General features: G+C 37.1%; 2 protein-coding genes across 4 annotated transcripts in view; one reads left to right on the top strand and one right to left on the bottom strand.

Moving 5' to 3' along the window:
- The window catches only part of LOC133177806 (tetratricopeptide repeat protein 27-like), a 35255-nt gene extending 20398 nt beyond the window's left edge, over positions 1-14857 (bottom strand). Inside the window, exons 1-12 of one of the 2 annotated variants that reach the window (XM_061312694.1) lie at positions 14710-14857; positions 14193-14370; positions 8421-8541; positions 7981-8121; positions 7221-7323; positions 6973-7012; positions 6396-6520; positions 5881-5999; positions 4960-5072; positions 4633-4702; positions 3475-3588; positions 1605-1700 (exon numbers count right to left, since the gene is read on the bottom strand). In XM_061312694.1, coding sequence (XP_061168678.1) covers positions 1605-1700; positions 3475-3588; positions 4633-4702; positions 4960-5072; positions 5881-5999; positions 6396-6520; positions 6973-7012; positions 7221-7323; positions 7981-8121; positions 8421-8541; positions 14193-14370; positions 14710-14791 — 1302 coding nt within the window. In that variant the 5' untranslated portion in view covers positions 14792-14857. The remainder of the gene's footprint in view (positions 1-1604; positions 1701-3474; positions 3589-4632; positions 4703-4959; positions 5073-5880; positions 6000-6395; positions 6521-6972; positions 7013-7220; positions 7324-7980; positions 8122-8420; positions 8542-14192; positions 14371-14709) is intronic. The other variant, XM_061312701.1, reaches the window with a different exon arrangement.
- A 406-nt stretch (positions 14858-15263) lies between these two features.
- On the top strand, positions 15264-18649 carry LOC133202814 (multiple coagulation factor deficiency protein 2 homolog). Of its 2 annotated transcripts, none has more exons than XM_061338702.1 (5): positions 15264-15370; positions 16036-16186; positions 16442-16522; positions 17407-17579; positions 17935-18649. In XM_061338702.1, exons 2-5 carry the CDS (start codon positions 16041-16043, stop codon positions 18246-18248), a joined length of 714 nt encoding a protein of 237 aa, XP_061194686.1. In that variant the 5' UTR covers positions 15264-15370; positions 16036-16040; the 3' UTR covers positions 18249-18649. The 2 variants fall into 2 exon arrangements, with proteins under 2 accessions (XP_061194686.1, XP_061194681.1); XM_061338697.1 differs by having other exon boundaries at positions 15315-15370; positions 16039-16186.
- Positions 18650-19706: the final 1057 nt, after the last annotated feature.

The raw sequence follows: 19706 nt of genomic DNA, 5'->3' as shown, positions 1-19706 counted from the left end.
ATTTTGAATGTTCCATGTACAGATAGTTCCAGAGAATTTTAGTTGTGTGAAGGGTAAAAAATTGCAAGATACTATTTTATAAAAATTATTTTGTTTATTTTTTTTTTCTTTAAGTGTAAAATATTTGAAACTAAGTTTATATATATTATAATACTATGCTATAGAGAACGGCGTCTGTGGCGTAATCGGTAGCGCGTCGGACTGACAATCTCGGGGTCATGAGTTCGATCTCTGGCATAGGCGCTGTAGGATTTTCTTCAGAAAAAGAAGCCGTGCTCTATTTCGGCATAGTATGCTTACGCTATATAAATCCTTAGACCACTGTGCGAAAATAGTTGGGTATTTACTAAATAGAGACAAACTGACAGGAAGCATAATAATTGGTGACAGAAGATAAAATCTCATTGGCTTTTAAGATATTGCATGATTTGAACTCAGAATATACAAATGCTTTCTTTCTACCAATATTTATATGGATTTCAAGCATACTTTTGAGAAAGATAGCTGCACAATCTCTGTGATTACGTTAGATTAGCTAAGATAATTAAGTCAATATCCCAGTGAGAGAAAGAATTAGTATTCTAAAATCTGGGATGAAAACTTTTGACTTCATTCATAAAAGTAAACAAGAGGCCCAAAGGTCTTAAAGGTCACCTGAGTATAATACAACACAAGAAAGGATCCATAGAAGTATGAAATAACACAAACTAAACTGATAGACTGACGTAAAATCAAGAGAAGTAGGATGATCAATAAAAAATTCTAGCACTCGGTTAAAAATCATCAAGTAGATTTATTTGCTTGCCTATATATTAGGCAGTGCTAATACACTCCCATTTGTCACTATCACTAGACAGACTAAAAATAAAAGTGCTTCAACACATATACTGTAAATCACTTTTTATTTGCCAGGAACTTTTTTTCCACGTAATTATGTGAGACTGTGCTTGCTAAAATTTTAATCTTGCTTATATTCGTACTTCTTAAGATTACATAGAGCGATAACCACAAATCATGAAAATTTTGTCATGCTTATTGAGAGCATATGAATATCTTGTGAAATGGGATGTTGTGAGAATTTTGTGATCTACAGTATAATGAATTTAAATTCTAAATTTTAATTCTCTTGGTCTTTCAAGAAATTGAACTGATTTTGATGGTTTTGGCCCCATCCCTCAGGCCTTAGGAGGGCAGGGACCATGAAATTCAAATTTTTTTTTCCCCTTTGCCCATAGATACTCTGTACCAAAATTGGTTTGTTCAGCAGTTCCCAGGAAGAAGCTGAAAATGTTCAAAAGTTAATGACCAACACACGGTGGATGATGCACAAAGATGAATGAAAACAGATACCAATAGGTCACCTGAGTGACTCGGGTGACCTAAAAATAAATATAGTCTTTTAATCACCTCTAAAACACCTTTGATAGCTCAAGTATTAGTATTACTTCCACTAGTTACCATGGTTACTGATGTAGAACAAAGAGTAAGACTACCAATTATTGTACATGTACTTCTACTATAACTTGAAATATTTTTAAAAACCACTGTTTAATGGTACAGAAATTATGAGTCTTGGTCATACCATACAACTAAACGTTATCTACCTCTAGTTTCCAAAATGGTGGAAGCTTCACAGAGAAGAACAAGAAGAGCCTGTCTGATGCTGGGGGGTCATTAGTTTTCATCTGATTCATCAACTCCTGAAAAACAAAAAAGGCTGTGATTCTACAGAAGGAGACATTCACTTATTATAATACACAGTTACCAGGGCTGATCAACATGTTTGTGAACTAATTGAATTACAGGTACTTCCATATAAGAAATAAAATTAGGTTTCAGTGTTTATTATTTTTTAAAGTAGTCCCCTGCAGTATTAATGCACATCTGCACACGTTCTGCCGTTGCGCGAATCAAGTGGTTCAGGCGGTCACGTGACATGCTCCGTAGCATACTGTTCACAGCTGCAGAAGCTGAAAGATTTTTCTGAGTCTTATATCAATATGATGCAGATTATTTTTATAACAAGAATAGTCCATTTGTCACAAATGGCCAAATCTCGGCAATACAATGGGTGGATAAGGATATCCATTCCCAGAATAATCATAGTGACCATAACAACCCGACTCCTCTGTCTTAAGTGCTTGGTTTATCCAATGTGGATCAAGTATGGGTGCATATCTGGTATGTTTCTGTCTAAAGTGAATGTTATTTTAGGGCTTTAATAATTATTTTTAAGATATTTAAATATTTTTCAAACTGTAACTTCAGTTGAAAATCTTTTATAACAAATTGCTCAACTAAGGACACATCTCTTCCCCAGCTTACTTTCACTCGGCACCAGAACTAAAATCATTTTAACCATCTCCATTCCTTCAGTAAAACAATCAATCCAATCAATAATTGAACTTCTGGCAAGTCTTTTGTCTCCATGAACCTTGTACAAATTACTAAATGCTACTGCCAAGAAATTTAGAAGATATACATTAAACTTTACAGAAGTTCCTTGCTTGAGTACGACTGAATCACTCAACAACCATTTTTTGTCACAAGTCATCTAAATATTGACGTCATTTTCACATAGTGACGTCATAAACATGTTGCAAATCATTAATTAACATCATCTATTTATAGATCATGTTTATGACACTTCATTTAAGCATTGAATTTTTTATTTTTGGATGTCATCGGTCCTATAACAGCACCTGGCTGTGCCAACAAATTGAATACTGCACGTTACTGTGGTTTGATGATTTGTCAGCACGGACAGGTGCTGTTATACATGTAGGACCGACTACATCAAAAAATAAGAATTCGATGCTTATATCTACATTCTCTTATTTTCTCTCTTAATAATTGTTAATTTGGTTGATCTTTATGAATTTAGCGCTTTTTAGAATTGGTGTGCTAAATAGACGTTAGAGCCATTGTGACGTGGAAAGTTAAATAACGCAAATGAATTTTATGAGGGGAAAATTTAAAAATTAATTTTAAACGTACAATTGTTATATTTTTACAATAATTTAAAAGAGAAATTGATTTTTAAAGAAAATATGCAAAAATATATGTATATTGGTGTTCCTATAGTATCAAAAATGCACAAAGTTCCTACTGTGTATTCTACCGCGCAGTGACAAGGTTTCCTGTGTGTTATAGGGTATTGAATGTTGCAGATTTCCAAAGGATTTTTTAAAGAAAATTAAACTGAATGGATATATTCTGACCTGAATTGTGGTTTTGTAAATATAGACTGAGATAGGTCTTGAACTTTTTGATCACCCCTCATAAATAACTTCAATATCTAAAACATCAATATCAGGAATACCATGGGTATGTTAAAGAGAGATGGAGGTTAAAAAAATCCTTTATTTTCTGTATTTTAACCTCAATAACCTCAATATCTCAAATCCTCAGATATTTTAAATTTTATTTTTTCGGGGGCTAAATTGAATTCTAGATATCCAAGTTTGATTGTACCTCGATCTGCATCATTGACCTCTCCACGCGTCGACAACTTCCTTTCTCCAAACACGAGCGTCGATAGAGGCAGGCCAACGTAACACTCCAGCACTTTGTCTGAGATAAAACACACTACAACAAAAATTAGCCATAATTAACTCTGGTTCTGATCAATTCTGCTTCAAATAGACATAGAAAAGTGATAAGATAAAATATTTATTTAAAATCAAAAAAAATTATTAACATCAATACTTTGATAGGTCAGGAACTCTGAAAACATGTTACTGTAGATTTACACATGTATTTATAGCAGACCTCCCCCCTCTCCCACCTCCACCCCTATACCTCTATATGAGCAGTAACCCCCCTCTCCTCTCCCTCAGCCCCTATACTTCTATAGGAGCAGTAATCCACCTCTCCACTCCACACACTCAGCCCCTATACCTCTATATGAGCAGTAATCCTCCACTTCTCTTCACCCCTATACCTCTATATGAGCAGTAATATCCCTCTCCCCTCAGCCCCTATACCTCTATATAAGAAGTAATTCCCCTCTCCCCTCCACCCCTATACCTCTATATGAGCAGTTTCCCCTCTCCCCTCCACCCCTATACCTCTGTATGAGCAGAATTTCCCTCTCCCTTCCACCCCTATACCTCTATATGAGCAGTAATTCCCCTCTCCCCTCCACACCCTCACCCCTATACCTCTATATGAGCAGTAATCCCCCTCTCCCCTCCACCCCTATACCTCTATATGAGCAGTAATCCTCCATTTCTCTCCACCCCTATACCTCTATATGAGCAGTAATCTCCCTCTCCCCTCCACCCCTATACCTCTATATGAGCAGTAATCCCCATCTCCCCTCCACCCCTGTACCTCTATATGAGCAGTAATCCCCCTCTCCCCTCCACCCCTATACCTCTATATGAGCAGTAATCCCCCTCTCCCCTCCACCCCTATACCTCTATAGACCAGTAATCCCCCTCTCCCCTCCACACCTGTACCTCTATATGAGCAGTAATCCCCCTCTCCCCTCCAACCCTGTACCTCTATATATGAGCAGTAATTTCCCTCTCCCCTCCACCCCTGTACCTCTATATGAGCAGTAATCCCCATCTCCCCTCCACTCCTATACCTTTACATGAGCAGTAATCCCCCTCCCCTTTCCTGTACCTCTATATGGGCAGCAGCTTCCTCCTCCGTAAGCCTCTCCTGACTGGCATGTGTCCTCAAATGATCCTCCCTAAAAAACAGAGTATGAAAGAACAATGGCTGTTTAATCTAGGGAATACATGTAAAAGGGTTTGAAACAAATATTTAAATCTTTCAAAGCATATACTACATGGACCTTCTCACTTTGATCTAAGCATTGGCAGTAAAGTTACAATCCGATAGCTACATGAATGTACATGTACATTGTATTTGAAGGATTTAATTCAAAATAATTTTCAACTTTTTTCAATTTCAAAACAAATCAGACATGCTCTTAAAGTGACCTACATAGTTGCTATAACAACAGCTTGTTCCACAGGTGACATGTCTACAGCAAACTCTGTTCCTGGTTCTGTCAAATTGATGGCTTCTAAAACTGTGTCATCATCTAAATTTAAAATCTGAAGAAAAACACAAAGTAGGCAAGTGTTGAAATTTGTTTCTCATTCTATCAAAGAAATTAAAATACTTCAAGACAAGAACTCTGCAGAAAATGACTTTTAACTTTGCATTCTGACCCTATTCTCTTGTTTAGTTCCCACCTCTTCCCTTCTATCTTTTACCTTTGGGAGTTTGGTTCAGACTGTATTGTTTTGTTTGGTTCCCACCTCTTCCCTTTTGACTTTTCCTTTAAGAGTTTGGTTTTGACTTTGTTCTATTGTTTGGTTCCCTTCTTTCCTTCTGACTTGCAAGTTGTGTCCTGACTCTATTCTCTTGTTTGGTTCCCCCTCTTCCCTTCTGACTTTTACCTTTGGGAGTTTGGTTCTGACTATATTCTCTTGTTTGGTTCCCCCTTCACCCCATCTGACTTTTAACTTTGGAAGCTGCATTTTTGACTGTATTCTCTTCTTTGGTTCCCCCTCTCCCCCCCACCCCTTTTTGGGAGACATGTCCTGGCTTCATTTTCTGGTTTTGTTCACCCTCTTCCCTTTTGACTTTTACCTTTAAGATTTTCATTCAGACTGTATCATTGTCTTGTTTGGTACCCCCCTACCCCTTCTGACTTTTACCTTTGGGAGTTTGGTTCTGACTGTATTCTCTTGCTTGGTTCCCCCCTCACCCCTTCGGACTTTTACCATTGCAAATTTGGTTCATACTGTCTTGTCTTGTTTGGTACCCCTCTAGTCCCTTCTGACTTTTTACCTTAGCAAGCCTCATTCTGACTATATTCTCTTGTTTGATCCCCCCCTCTCCACTTCTGACTTTTACCTTTGGGAGTTTGGTTTTGACTGTACTCTCTTGTTTGGTTCCCCCCTCACCCCTTCTGACTTCCAGAACAAGTTGGGCTTTGTCTTCTGTTTGGAATCTGGTTCTCTTTCCCATGGCACCTTGACAAAAAATCATCTGGAGAGTCATAAACTAAGTATGCTCAGATAAATTTAGTACACTGATGTACATGTAAAGTTTTAAATTCATTACGCATTATACAATGGAATAGGGCATTACTCCATAAACTTTACCCTAAAGTTCCTTCAAGTTATACTTATTCAGGAAAGTTTTGCAATTATACAGAGATTATGAGAGTTTGGAGCTGTGAACAAGTCAAATACGTCTGTATCTATTACCAGTAATATCAATATGAAAACAGAAATTGCCATTGAAATCACTGAATGTCTTTGTGTGACAAAATTGTAAAAGATAGTAGCAGTCAAATTGGTTTTACGACATTCATTTTTCATCCTTAATACGTGTTAATAAGTGTTAATTTTTTCTGAAAACCTTACCAGTTAAGTTTATCTGTAGCCCTGTACATTTCTTGGCAGCAAGGAGGTGTTCATGAGCCAACTTATAATCAAAGAAAGTGTGTCCAATATAACCAGCCTCGATATGAAACTGTGTCAGTAAATCCCTACAAAACAAAAACTTATAATCAAAACATGCATGTCCAATATAACCAGCCTCGATATGAAACTGTGTCAGCAAATCCCTACAAAATAACGGAGTTGAACACGGTGAAGTTGATCTAGAAACCTTACACCTAAAGCTGAGCAAAAATCTTATGGAACAATGTCCTACTTGACCGGGACTTCTGACCTGTAAATATGAACGTGATCATACTGTAAACTTGCAAATTTACGTGTTGGTTATTTACATAAAGCACACCAAGAGAAATCTCTCGCATATTTACCCCTCTCCCCCCACCCCACCCAACAATGGATTAATTCTATTATAAATCTTCTTTTCAGCATTAATTACTTATTATGTTTGTTCCATGGACATGATCCACACGCAATTTGTTTCTGCCAATGATTCACATAATTAGCATCATGCCTATAGATACCCACATTTAGATTATTATACCTGTTTCTATCATCTGTCATCAGGGGCTCTTTCTTTGAGACTACAAGAAATAACAAGGTCAAACATGAAAATGAAAAAACTCTTAGAAAGAAAACAAATAGAAAACTGGCAATGTAAGTGGAATATGGAGTATTTGTGTGATTCTATAGAAGAGATTACGCAGAGTATTGACTGGAGATTTGTTAAGGAAAGATTGTACATCCTTTCAGTTTGAATTCTAATTCTTGTAACCTTTAGAAAATTCTTACCTGTGTCAATTAAAGCATGTACCTGCTCCCTGAGGGAGGCACATTTATCCTCCAGAATCTGTTGGTAGACATACACACTCCTCAGAATCCACCACTCAACTGTCTGTTAGATAATATAGAAAATGTATATACATCAAATTATCACAAAGTGATCCATCTCAATGACCTGAATTTCTAGTATTCATAGTATTCATATCTGGGTTGTGTTTTCAATATATAAACCCTAAGGCAGATTTAGCAGAAATGAAGAAACTTTATAATAAATCCATGCCTTTGCTACATTAATTTTTCAACCACTTTTTCATTATCACTGAATTGAACCATAAAACATGTACCATATAAAGTAATTGATTGAAAATTTCCTCTCTTCAGAATGGTGGGCATACAAGTACAAACCTCCTGCTACATTAGTGAAAACCCTAAGACACTTGTACATACTTGTAAACTATGTGTATGAGCCTGGCACCCAGCAAGAATACACTGAGCCTTAAAGGGGAACTCAATCCCCCCCCCCCCCAACAGAGGCTGTAAACCTCCCCGACACACACCTGTACATACATGTAAACTGTGTGAGAGCCTGGCACCAGTGAGAAGACACTGAGCCACAAATAGGAAATTGATCCCCCAACAGAGGCTGACACACACCTGTTCATACCTGTAAACTCTAGATCTGTGTGCGCGATCACACTGAGCCACAAAGAGGAACTCAATCCCCCCCACCCGAGGCTGTAAACCTCCCTGAACACACACCTGTACATACCTGTAAACTATGTGTATGAGTCTGGCACCCAGCGAGGACACATTGAGCCACAAAGAGGAACTCAATCCCCTGACAGAGGCTGTAAACCTCCTCCCCATCACACATCATCTCCTGGCAAATCTCTTTACGACATTGATCCACCTAGGAACATTTAAACAAAAAAAGGACTAATGAATAAAAATAAAGGAACTAATTTAATCTCCCATTACCATGAACAACATTTATTATACACTGTATTGAAAAAAAAAACACATTCAATCTCAAAAACTGAAAACAAAATTCCAACCTGACAATTTAGTACACTGTACATGTATTTTCTTGCATACATAAAAAGCAAGTCATTTACATAGTGAACATTAATTTCTTCAAGAATAAGTTATAATGATTACTTTATAATTATAATAAGAGCATTCTTTGATGAGTGTCAATAGTATACTTACATTATTAGAATCAGAAATTATGTTGATGAGGTCCTCAGAGAAACAGGACAGAGGTCCTAACCAGTTCTGACAAACAAAGAACTGTAGACAGGCAATAGCTACACACAAAATCTCCAGTTCACTAAAAATACAACAAAGATCTGTAAATAGGAACAAGAGGCCCAAGGGCCTTAACGGTCACCTGAGTACAATACAACAATTTAGAGGATCCATAGAGTATTAAAATGAAATGAAAGGTGAAGCTTTGTTGCCCAAAAGCAAGAAAAATAGGGTGATCAGGATCAACAAAATAATTAGTCTACTATTCACTAACAGTTCATAAATTAGGTTCTAATCTGTTCCCCATTTATCACTATCACCATACAGTATATTATCAAACTATCAGTGCTTTTGTACTAATTTAATTCCTTGTTGTAATCTCTTACATTGGCCTCTCTTGCTCTTTGATGAACATTTAATAAGACAAGTTATTTTTGTCTCACTTTTATTTATCTATTACTTACAAGTCCAAATGATCATTAAAACTATGAAAATACTTTTTGTATTATACAATAAAAATTCTTGCATAATTCTCTTATTCTATTAATTTTTCAAGTACATTATTTACAATGATTAATTATCAAAAGTAAACGGCAAAGGGGAATAACTCCTCTCAGTAGAATGCAAATTAATTGAGCCCTGGCTAGGACCAGAACACTTGACCAAATGGTCCAGATGTTCAAAAATCTGGTAAAAATACCCTTCCTTAATTACAACTTTTACACTTTTTGCCTCTGATATGCCCAAGTGCAGAGAAGATGTTTAAAGAAATAATGCATTTTCACTACAGATTCACTATATTATCAATAGAGCCCCTCCCCCCCCCCCCCCCCTTCACCACCGAGAAACACCAGAGCCTCTCACCCTGGGACCAGAAGTTTCAAGTTTGCTCATCATAAGTAATCACTTTGTTTAACTGCTTAACATTAAGGAGCAGACAGGATTATTTAATAGAATTAATGCATTTTCACTACATTATCAACAGCCCCACCCTTATACCAGCACATCTGACCCAGGGGTCATGCAATTCACTACTTTGGAAGAAGCACTCTTGCTCATCATAACTATATACTTAGCTTCTTTGCTTTTTAACCAGAAGCAGAAAAGAATATTTTCAAAGAAATTTTAATTTTTCACTATATAATCAATAGAGCCCCCCCCCCCCCCACCTTTTGACCAGAACCCTTGACCCTGGGGCCATGAAATTATCAATTTTAGAAGAGGCATCCTTGCATATCATAACAATCTGCTTAATAGTTTGTTTAAATAGTACCCAGGGGCAGAGAAGAAGATTTTCAAAGAAATAATTCACCTTCACTGTAGGAGCTATATAGCCCCACCCTAGCACAAGAACCCTTGTCCCTGGGGCCATGAATTTCACAATTTTGGAAGAGGTGTCCTTGCTTATCATAACAATGTGCTTAGTTTGTTTAAATAATACCCAGAAGCAGAGAAGAAGATTTTTAAAGCATTAATGCATTTTCACTATATAATAAATAGAGCCCCGCCCTAACATCAGAACCCCTGACCCAGGGGCCATGAAATTCACAATTTTGGTAGAGTTACTCCTGCTTATCATAACTATGTATTTAATTTGTTTAAATAATACCCAGGAGTAGAGAAGAAGATTTCCAAAGAAATAATGCACTTTCACTATATGATCTATATAGCCCCCCCCCCCCCCCCAGCACCAGAACCCCTTACCCTGGGGCTATGAATTTCACAATTTTGGTAGAGTCACTCTTGCTTATCATAACTATGTATTTAATTTGTTTTAATAATAACAAGGTGTAGAGAAGAAGATTTTTAAAGAAATAATGCACTTTCACTATATGATCTATATACCCCCCCCCCCCAGCACCAGAACCCCTGACCCTGGGGCCATGAATTTCACAATTTTGGTAGAGTCACCCTTGCTGATCATAACTCTGTATCTAATTTGTTTAAATAATACCCAGGAGTACGAAGAAGATTTTCAAAGAAATAATGCACTTTCACTATATGATCTATATAGCCCCGCCCTAGCACCAGAACCCCTGACCCTGGGGCCATGAATTTCACAATTTTGGTAGAGTCACCCTTGCTTATCATAACTATGTATTCAATTTGTTTCAATAATACCCAGGAGTAGAGAAGAAGATTTTCAAAGAAATAATGCACTTTCACTATATGATCTATATAGCCCCGCCCTAGCACCAGAATCCCTGACCCTGGGGCCATGAATTTCACAATTTTGGTAGAGGGCTCAATGCTTGTTACAAACATGTCAACAGTTTGACTGCTTGATGTCCAGGAGTAAAGAAGAAGATTTTTAAAGATTGCATTAATTATGATGGTTTTAGCCCCACCCCTCAGGCCCCAGGGGGGCAGGGACAATGAAATTCACAAATTTTGTTCCCCTTCACACATAGATGCCATATGCAACAAGAGGCCCAAGGGCCTTAACGGTCACCTGAGTATAATACAACAATTTAGAAGTTAAATACACTGATAGATGAAGCATTGTTGCCCTAGCCCCCCCCCCCCCCCCCGCCCCCCCCCCCTCCTCAAGAACCCCAAAAACTGAGGCCATATATTTAAAAATTTTGGAAGAGGCATCCTTGTCTATCATAATCATGCACTTAGTTTGTTTAAATAATCTCCATGAGAAGAAGTTTTTCAAAGAATCAATGCATTTTCACTATATAATCAATAGAGCCCCGCCCTAACACCAGAACCCCTGACCCTGGGGCCATGAAATTCACAATTTTTGAAAAGGCATCCCTATGCGTTTAAATAGTCTCCAGTAGCAGAGAAGAAGATTTTCAAAGAATCAATGCATTTTCACTATATAATCAATACAGCCCCACCCTAACACCAGAACCCCTGACCCTGGGGCCATGAAATTCACAATTTTTGAAAAGGCATCCTTATGCATCATAACCATGCACTTAGTTTGTTTAAATAATACCCAGGAGCAGAGAAGAAGATTTTCAAAAAATTAAAGCATTTTCACTATATAATCAATAGACCCCCGCCCTAACACCAGAACCCCTGACCCAGGGGCCATGGCTTTCACAATTCTGGAAGAGGCCCACTTCCTCATCATAACTATGTACTTAGTTCCTTTATTTAATACCCAGGAGCAGAGAAGAAGATTTTCAAAGAATTAATGCATTTTCACTATATAATCAATACAGCCCCGCCCTAACACCAGAACCCCTGACCCTGGGGCCATGAATTTCACAATTTTGGAAGAGGCACTCTTGCTCATCATAACTATGTACTTAGTTCCTTTATTTAATACCCAGGAGCAGAGAAGAAGATTTTCAAAGAATTAATGCATTTTCACTATATAATCAATACAGCCCCGCCCTAACACCAGAACCCCTGACCCTGGGGCCATGAATTTCACAATTTTGGAAGAGGCACTCTTGCTCATCATAACTATGTACTTAGTAACTTTATTTAATACCCAGGAGCAGAGAAGAAGATTTTCAAAGAATTTATGCACTTTCACTATATGATCTATATAGCCCCACCCTGGGGCCAGAACCCCTGACCCTGGGGCCATGAATTTCACAATTTTGGAAGAGGCACTCTTGCTCATAATAACTATGTACTTAGTTCCTTTATTTAATACCCAGGAGCAGAGAAGAAGATTTTCAAATAATTAATGCATTTTCACTATATAATCAATACAGCCCCGCCCTAACACCAGAACCCCTGACCCTGGGGCCATGAATTTCACAATTTTGGAAGAGGCACTCTTGCTCATCATAACTATGTACTTAGTAACTTTATTTAATACCCAGGAGCAGAGAAGAAGATTTTCAAAGAATTTATGCACTTTCACTATATGATCTATATAGCCCCACCCTGGGGCCAGAACCCCTGACCCTGGGTCCATGAATTTCAAAATTTTGGTAGAGGGCTCAATGCTTATTACAATGATGCCAACAGTTTGACTGCTTCATGTCCGGGAGTAAAGAAGAAGATTTTTAAAGATTGCATTATTTTTGGTGGTTTTAGCCCCAACCCTCAGGCCCCGGGGGGGCAGGGACCATGAAATTCACAATTTTTGTTCCCCTTCACCCATAGATGCTATATACCAAATTTGGTTGAAATTGGTTGAGCGGTTCTAGAGAAGAAATTAAAAATGTTCAAAAGTTAACGCACGACGGATGACGCACGACGACGGACAAAAACAGATAGCAATAGATCACCTGAGTGACTCAGGTGACCTAAAAATTGGCTGAAATTGGTTCAGCGGTTTCAGAGAAGAAGCTGAAAATGTTCAAATGTTAACACACGACGCACGAAGGATGACGACGGACGAAAACAGATAGCAATAGGTTACCTGAGTGACTCAGGTGACCTAAAAATATGTAGCTACAAGTACATACAGTAATTTAACTCAAGCTCATTGAAATTATTAGAAAGGACAAGGTATGGTAACAGCCGAATCTGGCCCCTTATTTGATGTAAAAATCAAAATAGTTAAAATTGTGATAGTTTGTCGTTAAGAACTTAAAATAATGCTTGTTTTAAAACCAGCATTAATTTTGATTCAAAGCTTACACGAAGGCCACAAGAGGGTGCAGAAGCAGGGCATCAGGGTTCTCACTAGGATTTTGCTAACTTGAGTCCCAGGACTCAAGATTTCTGAGAAGGTTGCGTCCCAGCTAAATTTGATGCGTCCCAGAAAAAATATGTTGAGTCCCAACTAAATTACTGAAGTATCCTTCCATCCAAACATCAATAAAAATCTGACACTATTATGACTATGGACTAATAAACATGAAATAGCTTATGATCAATCCCTGTTTAAAACAAGAGAAATAAGTACAAGAAAAGTTGTTTCTTGGATAAACTTTATGATAGTTACAGGAAGGTTTCGATTAAATATTTTTTTTTAACAAATCCTAACATCTAAATTCCCCGTTTTCGAAATCACCCGAATTTTCTCGCTGACGAGGACGCGTCCGATCATGAGTCCGCGGACGCATCGTTTTTAAGAACCTTGCGTCCCAAGTAATTTTGCTGCGTCTAGGACGCAGATTCTTGCGTTAATGAGAACCCTGGGGCATTTTTCCGAATTTCCTCAATTTTGGTGGGATTTTGTCAAATTTGAGATACATTTCACTTCGGGAAACATAGAGCACAAGCTTGCCTATCTGAGATTTTTATATATAAGATGCATCTGATACTAGTGTATGAAATTATTTCATACACTAGTATCAGATGCATCTTATATATAAAAATCAAATATGAAAATTTGGTAGATAGGCAAGCTTGTGCTCTATGTTTTCTGAAACAAAATGTGCTGTAAAAGCGATGAAAATTTGCATAAAAATGAGAAAATTCGGAAATTGACATGTTTTCTGACCTTCCTGTGACCTCTGTGTATCCCATAACTTAGAACCAATACCAATTTTGTGGCAGGGGTGACAACAGGTTTCTATTGATTAACTGTTGCATCATTCTAAAAGACACCCCAAACCAGGGGCCAAGAAGGGGTCTAAGCCTATCTTGTCCTTGGCATTACCAAATTCTTAATTCATACATGTACATGTAATGTTTCTTCAGAAATTGCATGCTAATGGTTATATATAGCTACATGTATTATCGGTTGTATAGCAGTAAACATTGGCTTACATTGCTGTAAAAAATGAATTAGTTGCACTTTTAATTTATCTATGGGAAAAAAGTACATGCAAGTAAAAGATAATTTATGAAGAACATCTCCCCTACCATTCTGCTGTTGTCTGTTTGTCTGTCTGGGTTATGATCCTCTTTACATTTTCTGCTACTGAGTTTTTAAGAAGGGGTATAGACGTTCCATTTCTCTGAAGTAAATCTTTAACAAGAGGGTACTGGAATACTTTAGCATAATCGCCACTCAGTACACATTTGACAACTTCATTTGGTTCTGAAAAAAAACTACATGTCTTTCATTTAAACTAGACCACTAACTTCATCGCAAGCCACAGGTTTTGACTGATATTCACAGACCTGTCCACTGCTGTCAGCTAAGCAATAAACCTTGGTTTGTGAAAATAGAATGGACATTAGGGAACCTTTATGTGTACTCCATAGTTATGCAGCAATATATAAAATGATGAGAATATAATGAAAGACTGCTCATAAATGAACATGTAGAATATTTTCACTTAAACACAATGAATTATTCAATTTATAAACATATTTCAGTATTTGATTAGATAATATTGACCTAAAAGTGCTTATTTGTCATTTTGGTAGTACTTACCAGGCACAGTCAATTCTCTTCTGGATACAACACTCAAAATCAATGTCTCAAGTTCTCTTATTCGTTTTAGATCTCCTTCCATATCAATATTTGGACAATGTTTACAAAATTCACGTGTTGATTCAAAAGGAAGCAGCCATCTTGAATTAATGGTATCGATCAACTCGTACTATGGTTGATTCGTGATCAATGAAGAAGAATGAATTCACTTAATTAATGATCAGATTGAAATAGGGGAGGGATACTCAATTAAACCAAGTATAAATATTGATAGAAAAAATACGACAGAAAATTCAAGTCAACTGCAATAACTAGAATGTTGATCTCTTGAACTTTTATGTCCAAATATAGAAATAAATTCTATAACGTTAGACATTAAATTAACGATTCCTTTTTAAAGAATTCATGTTAAAAAATTACTAGAATTGAAAAGAATCTTTTGATACAAAAAACCTTTACAGAATGTGAAATACAGTTTCAATAGAAACAATTACAACTTATTGCAAAAATTATAGCCCGAGGCAGAAACCCGAGGCGATACATCATCATGTAATTTACAGGGTCAGAGGTAAGACACAGACGTCTTAACGACCCCCGGAGAGACACGTGGAGAACAGGAAGAAATCAGGCGGCCATTTATTTACAAACTTAGCATATACAGGTAAGTTTTTATTGTCAAAATACTTCATATTTAATTCTGGTCTTAAACTAGTCTTTCTATTTTACTTAGCGTAAAGTCTATACAAATACGGCTTCGTTAAAGTATTTCAGAATCCATGCCATACTTCCTAAAAAAAATGAAAACAAGCTATTTTGTATTAAAAGTATGTGTGCATATGTTATTTTTACTGGTTCAAGCTGACCAAATCGAATTCCCTATAAGAATTAAAATTGCTTATTAATTATTGATCAACGAATTTTCATGAGTGCCTTGAGAAATTCTAAATTTCCTTCGACTCAAAATTGCAACTACATAGAAAACCCATGAAAAGATTTATAATCAGGCCTCAGAAAACATATTGCAACTTTAATTGCGTTCCTTTTTTACCTTATGTTCGGTTTAAAAGACTTTCGGCTCCGAGGGACCCGAACCCTACTTCTATTTTATGGTCATTTTAAACGACTAACATCACAGAAGAATTAAAATCAAAGAAACCAAATAAAATTTAGTCAGAAGACTGATATTTAATCCAATGATAGCATTATATATATTAAAAAAAAGACTGGCACTAATGACCCAAAAAAATAAAATATTAAATGTTGATTAACATGATTAACGCATGAAAACAAATAATATAACTATTTGAACTGTTCATTTGTTCACAGCAGTAATGCTTCGTCTGTTTTTGCTTCTATCATTGGCCGTCTGGTGTTGCCATGGACACGGTAACCATGGACAACAGGGTGGAACCCAAGGTCAACCCGTTCCTGCTGACCAGTTTAATTTCCACGACCCAAAAATCAGCCAGGATGAGGCGTAAGTCAAAGACTTTGAAGATAATACATACTGTACCAAAAACCTGAACGGTATCCTGCGTGCAGAAGCTCGTTTTAGTTTCTCGATCTTCAACAGCTTCTCTATATTACACATTTACACTTCAACATGTTCAAGGCTTTTTGAAAACATACTGTTCTAATTTCAATTTACTAATTTGTAAAAGTATATAAGTGCAGATGTTTTAATGATACTTTATTGTTCCAACACTGAGAAATTATACCCTGTCTTTAACAGTCACTTGAAAGAACACTTGAAGGACCAAATCGACACAAACAAACGAATGACACCGGAGGAGATGGAATTTCACTACTTCAGGTAAAATAAGAGCAAGGAATTATATGTAGCTAAAACAGAAAGCAAAGTTAGGGACATAATTTAAGCCAGATAAAATCATAGAAGAGCCAGGACTCAGTTCAAAAAGAAAAAAAAAGACAGAGCTATGGAGGACCACTCTACTTAGGTCAGGTAAAAACAATGACAGGATTCAAGAAAGGTAAAATCAAAATCAGAACTCAAATCTAAGTTACAAACAAATCAGACAGGATGTAGGTCAAAATAAAAAGAGCTGGATTTAGGATGGATAAAAGTGAGCCACATCTTTTGTCTTTGTTTACAAAACCTGATCAATTAATTACGATGTTGTACATTTTGTTATTGAACATCATTCAAGCACAGACAGCAAAGACGACGTTATTCAGGTAATTAATATATTTAATTAGAAACAGTTTGATTCAGTTTTTACTTTTTAGTAATAAATATAATTTGTACAGAAAAAAAGAATGACAAAAAATGGGGGGGGGGGGGATTTCATGTCCAACTTGCAGAACCTATTTGTTTCGTTATGTAGGAGGGGGTGGGGTGGGGTAGGTTCTAATTTTTTTTTTTAAAGGAAAAAAATGAGATCCTTTTAATATGAGAGGATTTAACCTTCCTGCAACAAAAAATAGTTGGTGGGTATTGGGGTGGGGTGAGGTGGGGGATCAAGCAGTCTTCAAATGCAAATCTCTATAGTAGAGAAACACTACTGAGCAAAATTTTTTGAAGTAAAAATTAGTCTAGAAAATGAAGTGGGGTGGGGGAGGGGGATGGTAGCGAACCTCCAACCCGATTTCGATATTCTACGATCGAGCCTAATTTAATTTTTTTAAAACTACATATGTATAAGTACATGCATGTAGGTGTTGTTTTCATACTGACAGGTTACACGACACAAACAACGATACCAAACTGGACGGACTGGAGATCATGGCGGCTTTGCATCACATGGGTGACATGTTCAAACTTCAACCCCAGGAGAAAATTGGTAAAACACCGGAACAGATCGCAGCATTGGAGGAGGAAAGACAAAAAGGGGCCCTCAAGTATTTCACAGGTAATGACGTCAGTAGCCTTGAAAAAATATACTGAAACGTGTGTGTGTGTTTGTTTGTATGTTGGAAGGGGGGGGTAAACTTTCTCGATCCCTTGCCTTATAGCTGAATTGTCAATTCCCCGACCCTTCCTTCACCCCCTCCCCCCCCCCCCCCCAAAAAAAAAGAAAAAAAGATTTAGTATTCTGTTATTTTTCCAGTTTTTATATGTAGATGTTTTTTTTTTTTTGTTAACACATGTTCATATTTACTGTATAGAATGTGTTAACAGCGGACTCGCTAGCGTATCTTTATGTACTAATTTATTTCGTCCGATTGTTAAACGTTAACATGGAAATATGACATTTCATTTTACAGACATCATTGACCGAGTCCTGGTAACGGACGATGTCAACAGAGACGGATACATATCTTACCCGGAATACATGAACGCCAGAAAGCGAGACTTCCACCAGTATCAGCAACAGATGGCGATGCAACAGCAACAAATGGCACAAATGCAGGCTGCGCAATTCCAGCAGTTCCAGCAATTCCAACAGTACCAGCAACAACAAGCTCAAATGGCGCAACAGCAGCAACAAAAATTCCAACAGCAACCGAATCAAAATCAATTACCCAATGCGCAACAATTCCAGCAACAACCACAAGCTGGCGCAACCAAATCTTCCTAAGGCAATGTGTGGGATCTCACTGTTCAAAATGAAATAATTAACTTTCATTCAGTTTAATTTATCTTTTATATACTTTTTGTAATTTACAAGAATAAAAATGGGTGAAAGTAGTTTTACATCGAAAAAAGAAAATTGCCAAACATATGAGAGATAAAAATATTACGATGATGAATGGTGCGTGTGTGTTTCTGTTGTAAACTGTCCATGTCTCCTTGTCTAATATTGTTTGGTTTTTGGTGCATGTACATGGTATAATTTAGTATTTGCGAATCTTCAATTATTTAAATTTGAATGTCCGTTTATGAGAGAGAGGGAGAGAGAGATAGTTGTATATAAATACACTTATTTATACAATTTTGGGTGCATTTGTTTTGATAATAAAATATTTGTAAAAAAAAAAAATTACACGTATATATTAATTTTGTAATTTGCTATATATGCAATATTGGGCAATATGTTTCTTCATATGGTGTGTATTGTCTTTATCATTTTCATCATAAATTCGAAGTTTGCAAATTCTTGATTTTTGGTTCGACTACCATGCATACGTGTCGTAAATGTCAACACATATACATGCATTGTCGCCAATTACAATTAATGACATTAACATCTAAAAATCGCTGGCCACAAAATACGCAGGTGGATATTTCATAGCTTCATTCCTTTTCTAGTAAGGATTTTTTGCACCATCCAAATATTTACCAGACCTGTGGGAAACCGGAAGGGGTGGGTGGGTGGGAGGTCCCGATCTTCTACTTACATGTACATCATATAAACACTATGTAACAGAAAACAAGGCTAATTTGCAGTTGCGACCCTTCGTGCCCCCCCCCCCCCACCTCATTCCCGCCCCCAGTAATTTTGCCAACATATACTATGCAAAAGAAAATAACGCTTATTTACGGATGTGCTCCCTGAATGATATTTTTTGCTTGTCAAGGCACCCAACTGTGTCCACAAACACCCCTTCCCCTAGCCCCACCCCAACTGAATTTGCTTCGTTCTTACAGAACTATTTATGCATGACATTACTGACCAATTGTTACTTCAAATCACTTCATCTGAATCAATGCACTGCAATGAGACTGATTTTAATGAGGCTACTTTACATGATTGGACAATTCGTATATAAACATGTTGTCTGAGCTGGTTAATTGTTTACTAATCCTGCAAATCAATGCAGAACAAAACGTAAACCTAGTTTTTACATTTATCAGTTTATCGATATCCATACCAGTAAATTCTCCAAGTTACAGAAGATATTTGAAGGGGGGGGGGGGTGTCTCTATGCAGGTTCCTTCACGGATGACCAGATAGATTATGCAGATTGCATAGATCATGTAACCAGAAAATCATGATTTTTCTCGCATACATGTGTGGCATCTTCCTGTAACATATATATACATTTGTATGGTCCCAGACCCCCCCCCCCCCTCTCCAACCCTCCACCCGATACGC

This window comes from Saccostrea echinata, unplaced genomic scaffold, assembly GCF_033153115.1.
Source record: "Saccostrea echinata isolate AGI-Se365-2 ecotype Australia unplaced genomic scaffold, CSIRO_AGI_Sech_v1 ptg000002l, whole genome shotgun sequence".
Classification (NCBI taxonomy): Eukaryota; Metazoa; Mollusca; class Bivalvia; order Ostreida; family Ostreidae; genus Saccostrea; species Saccostrea echinata.
This window is presented reverse-complemented; position numbering and strand designations above follow the sequence as displayed.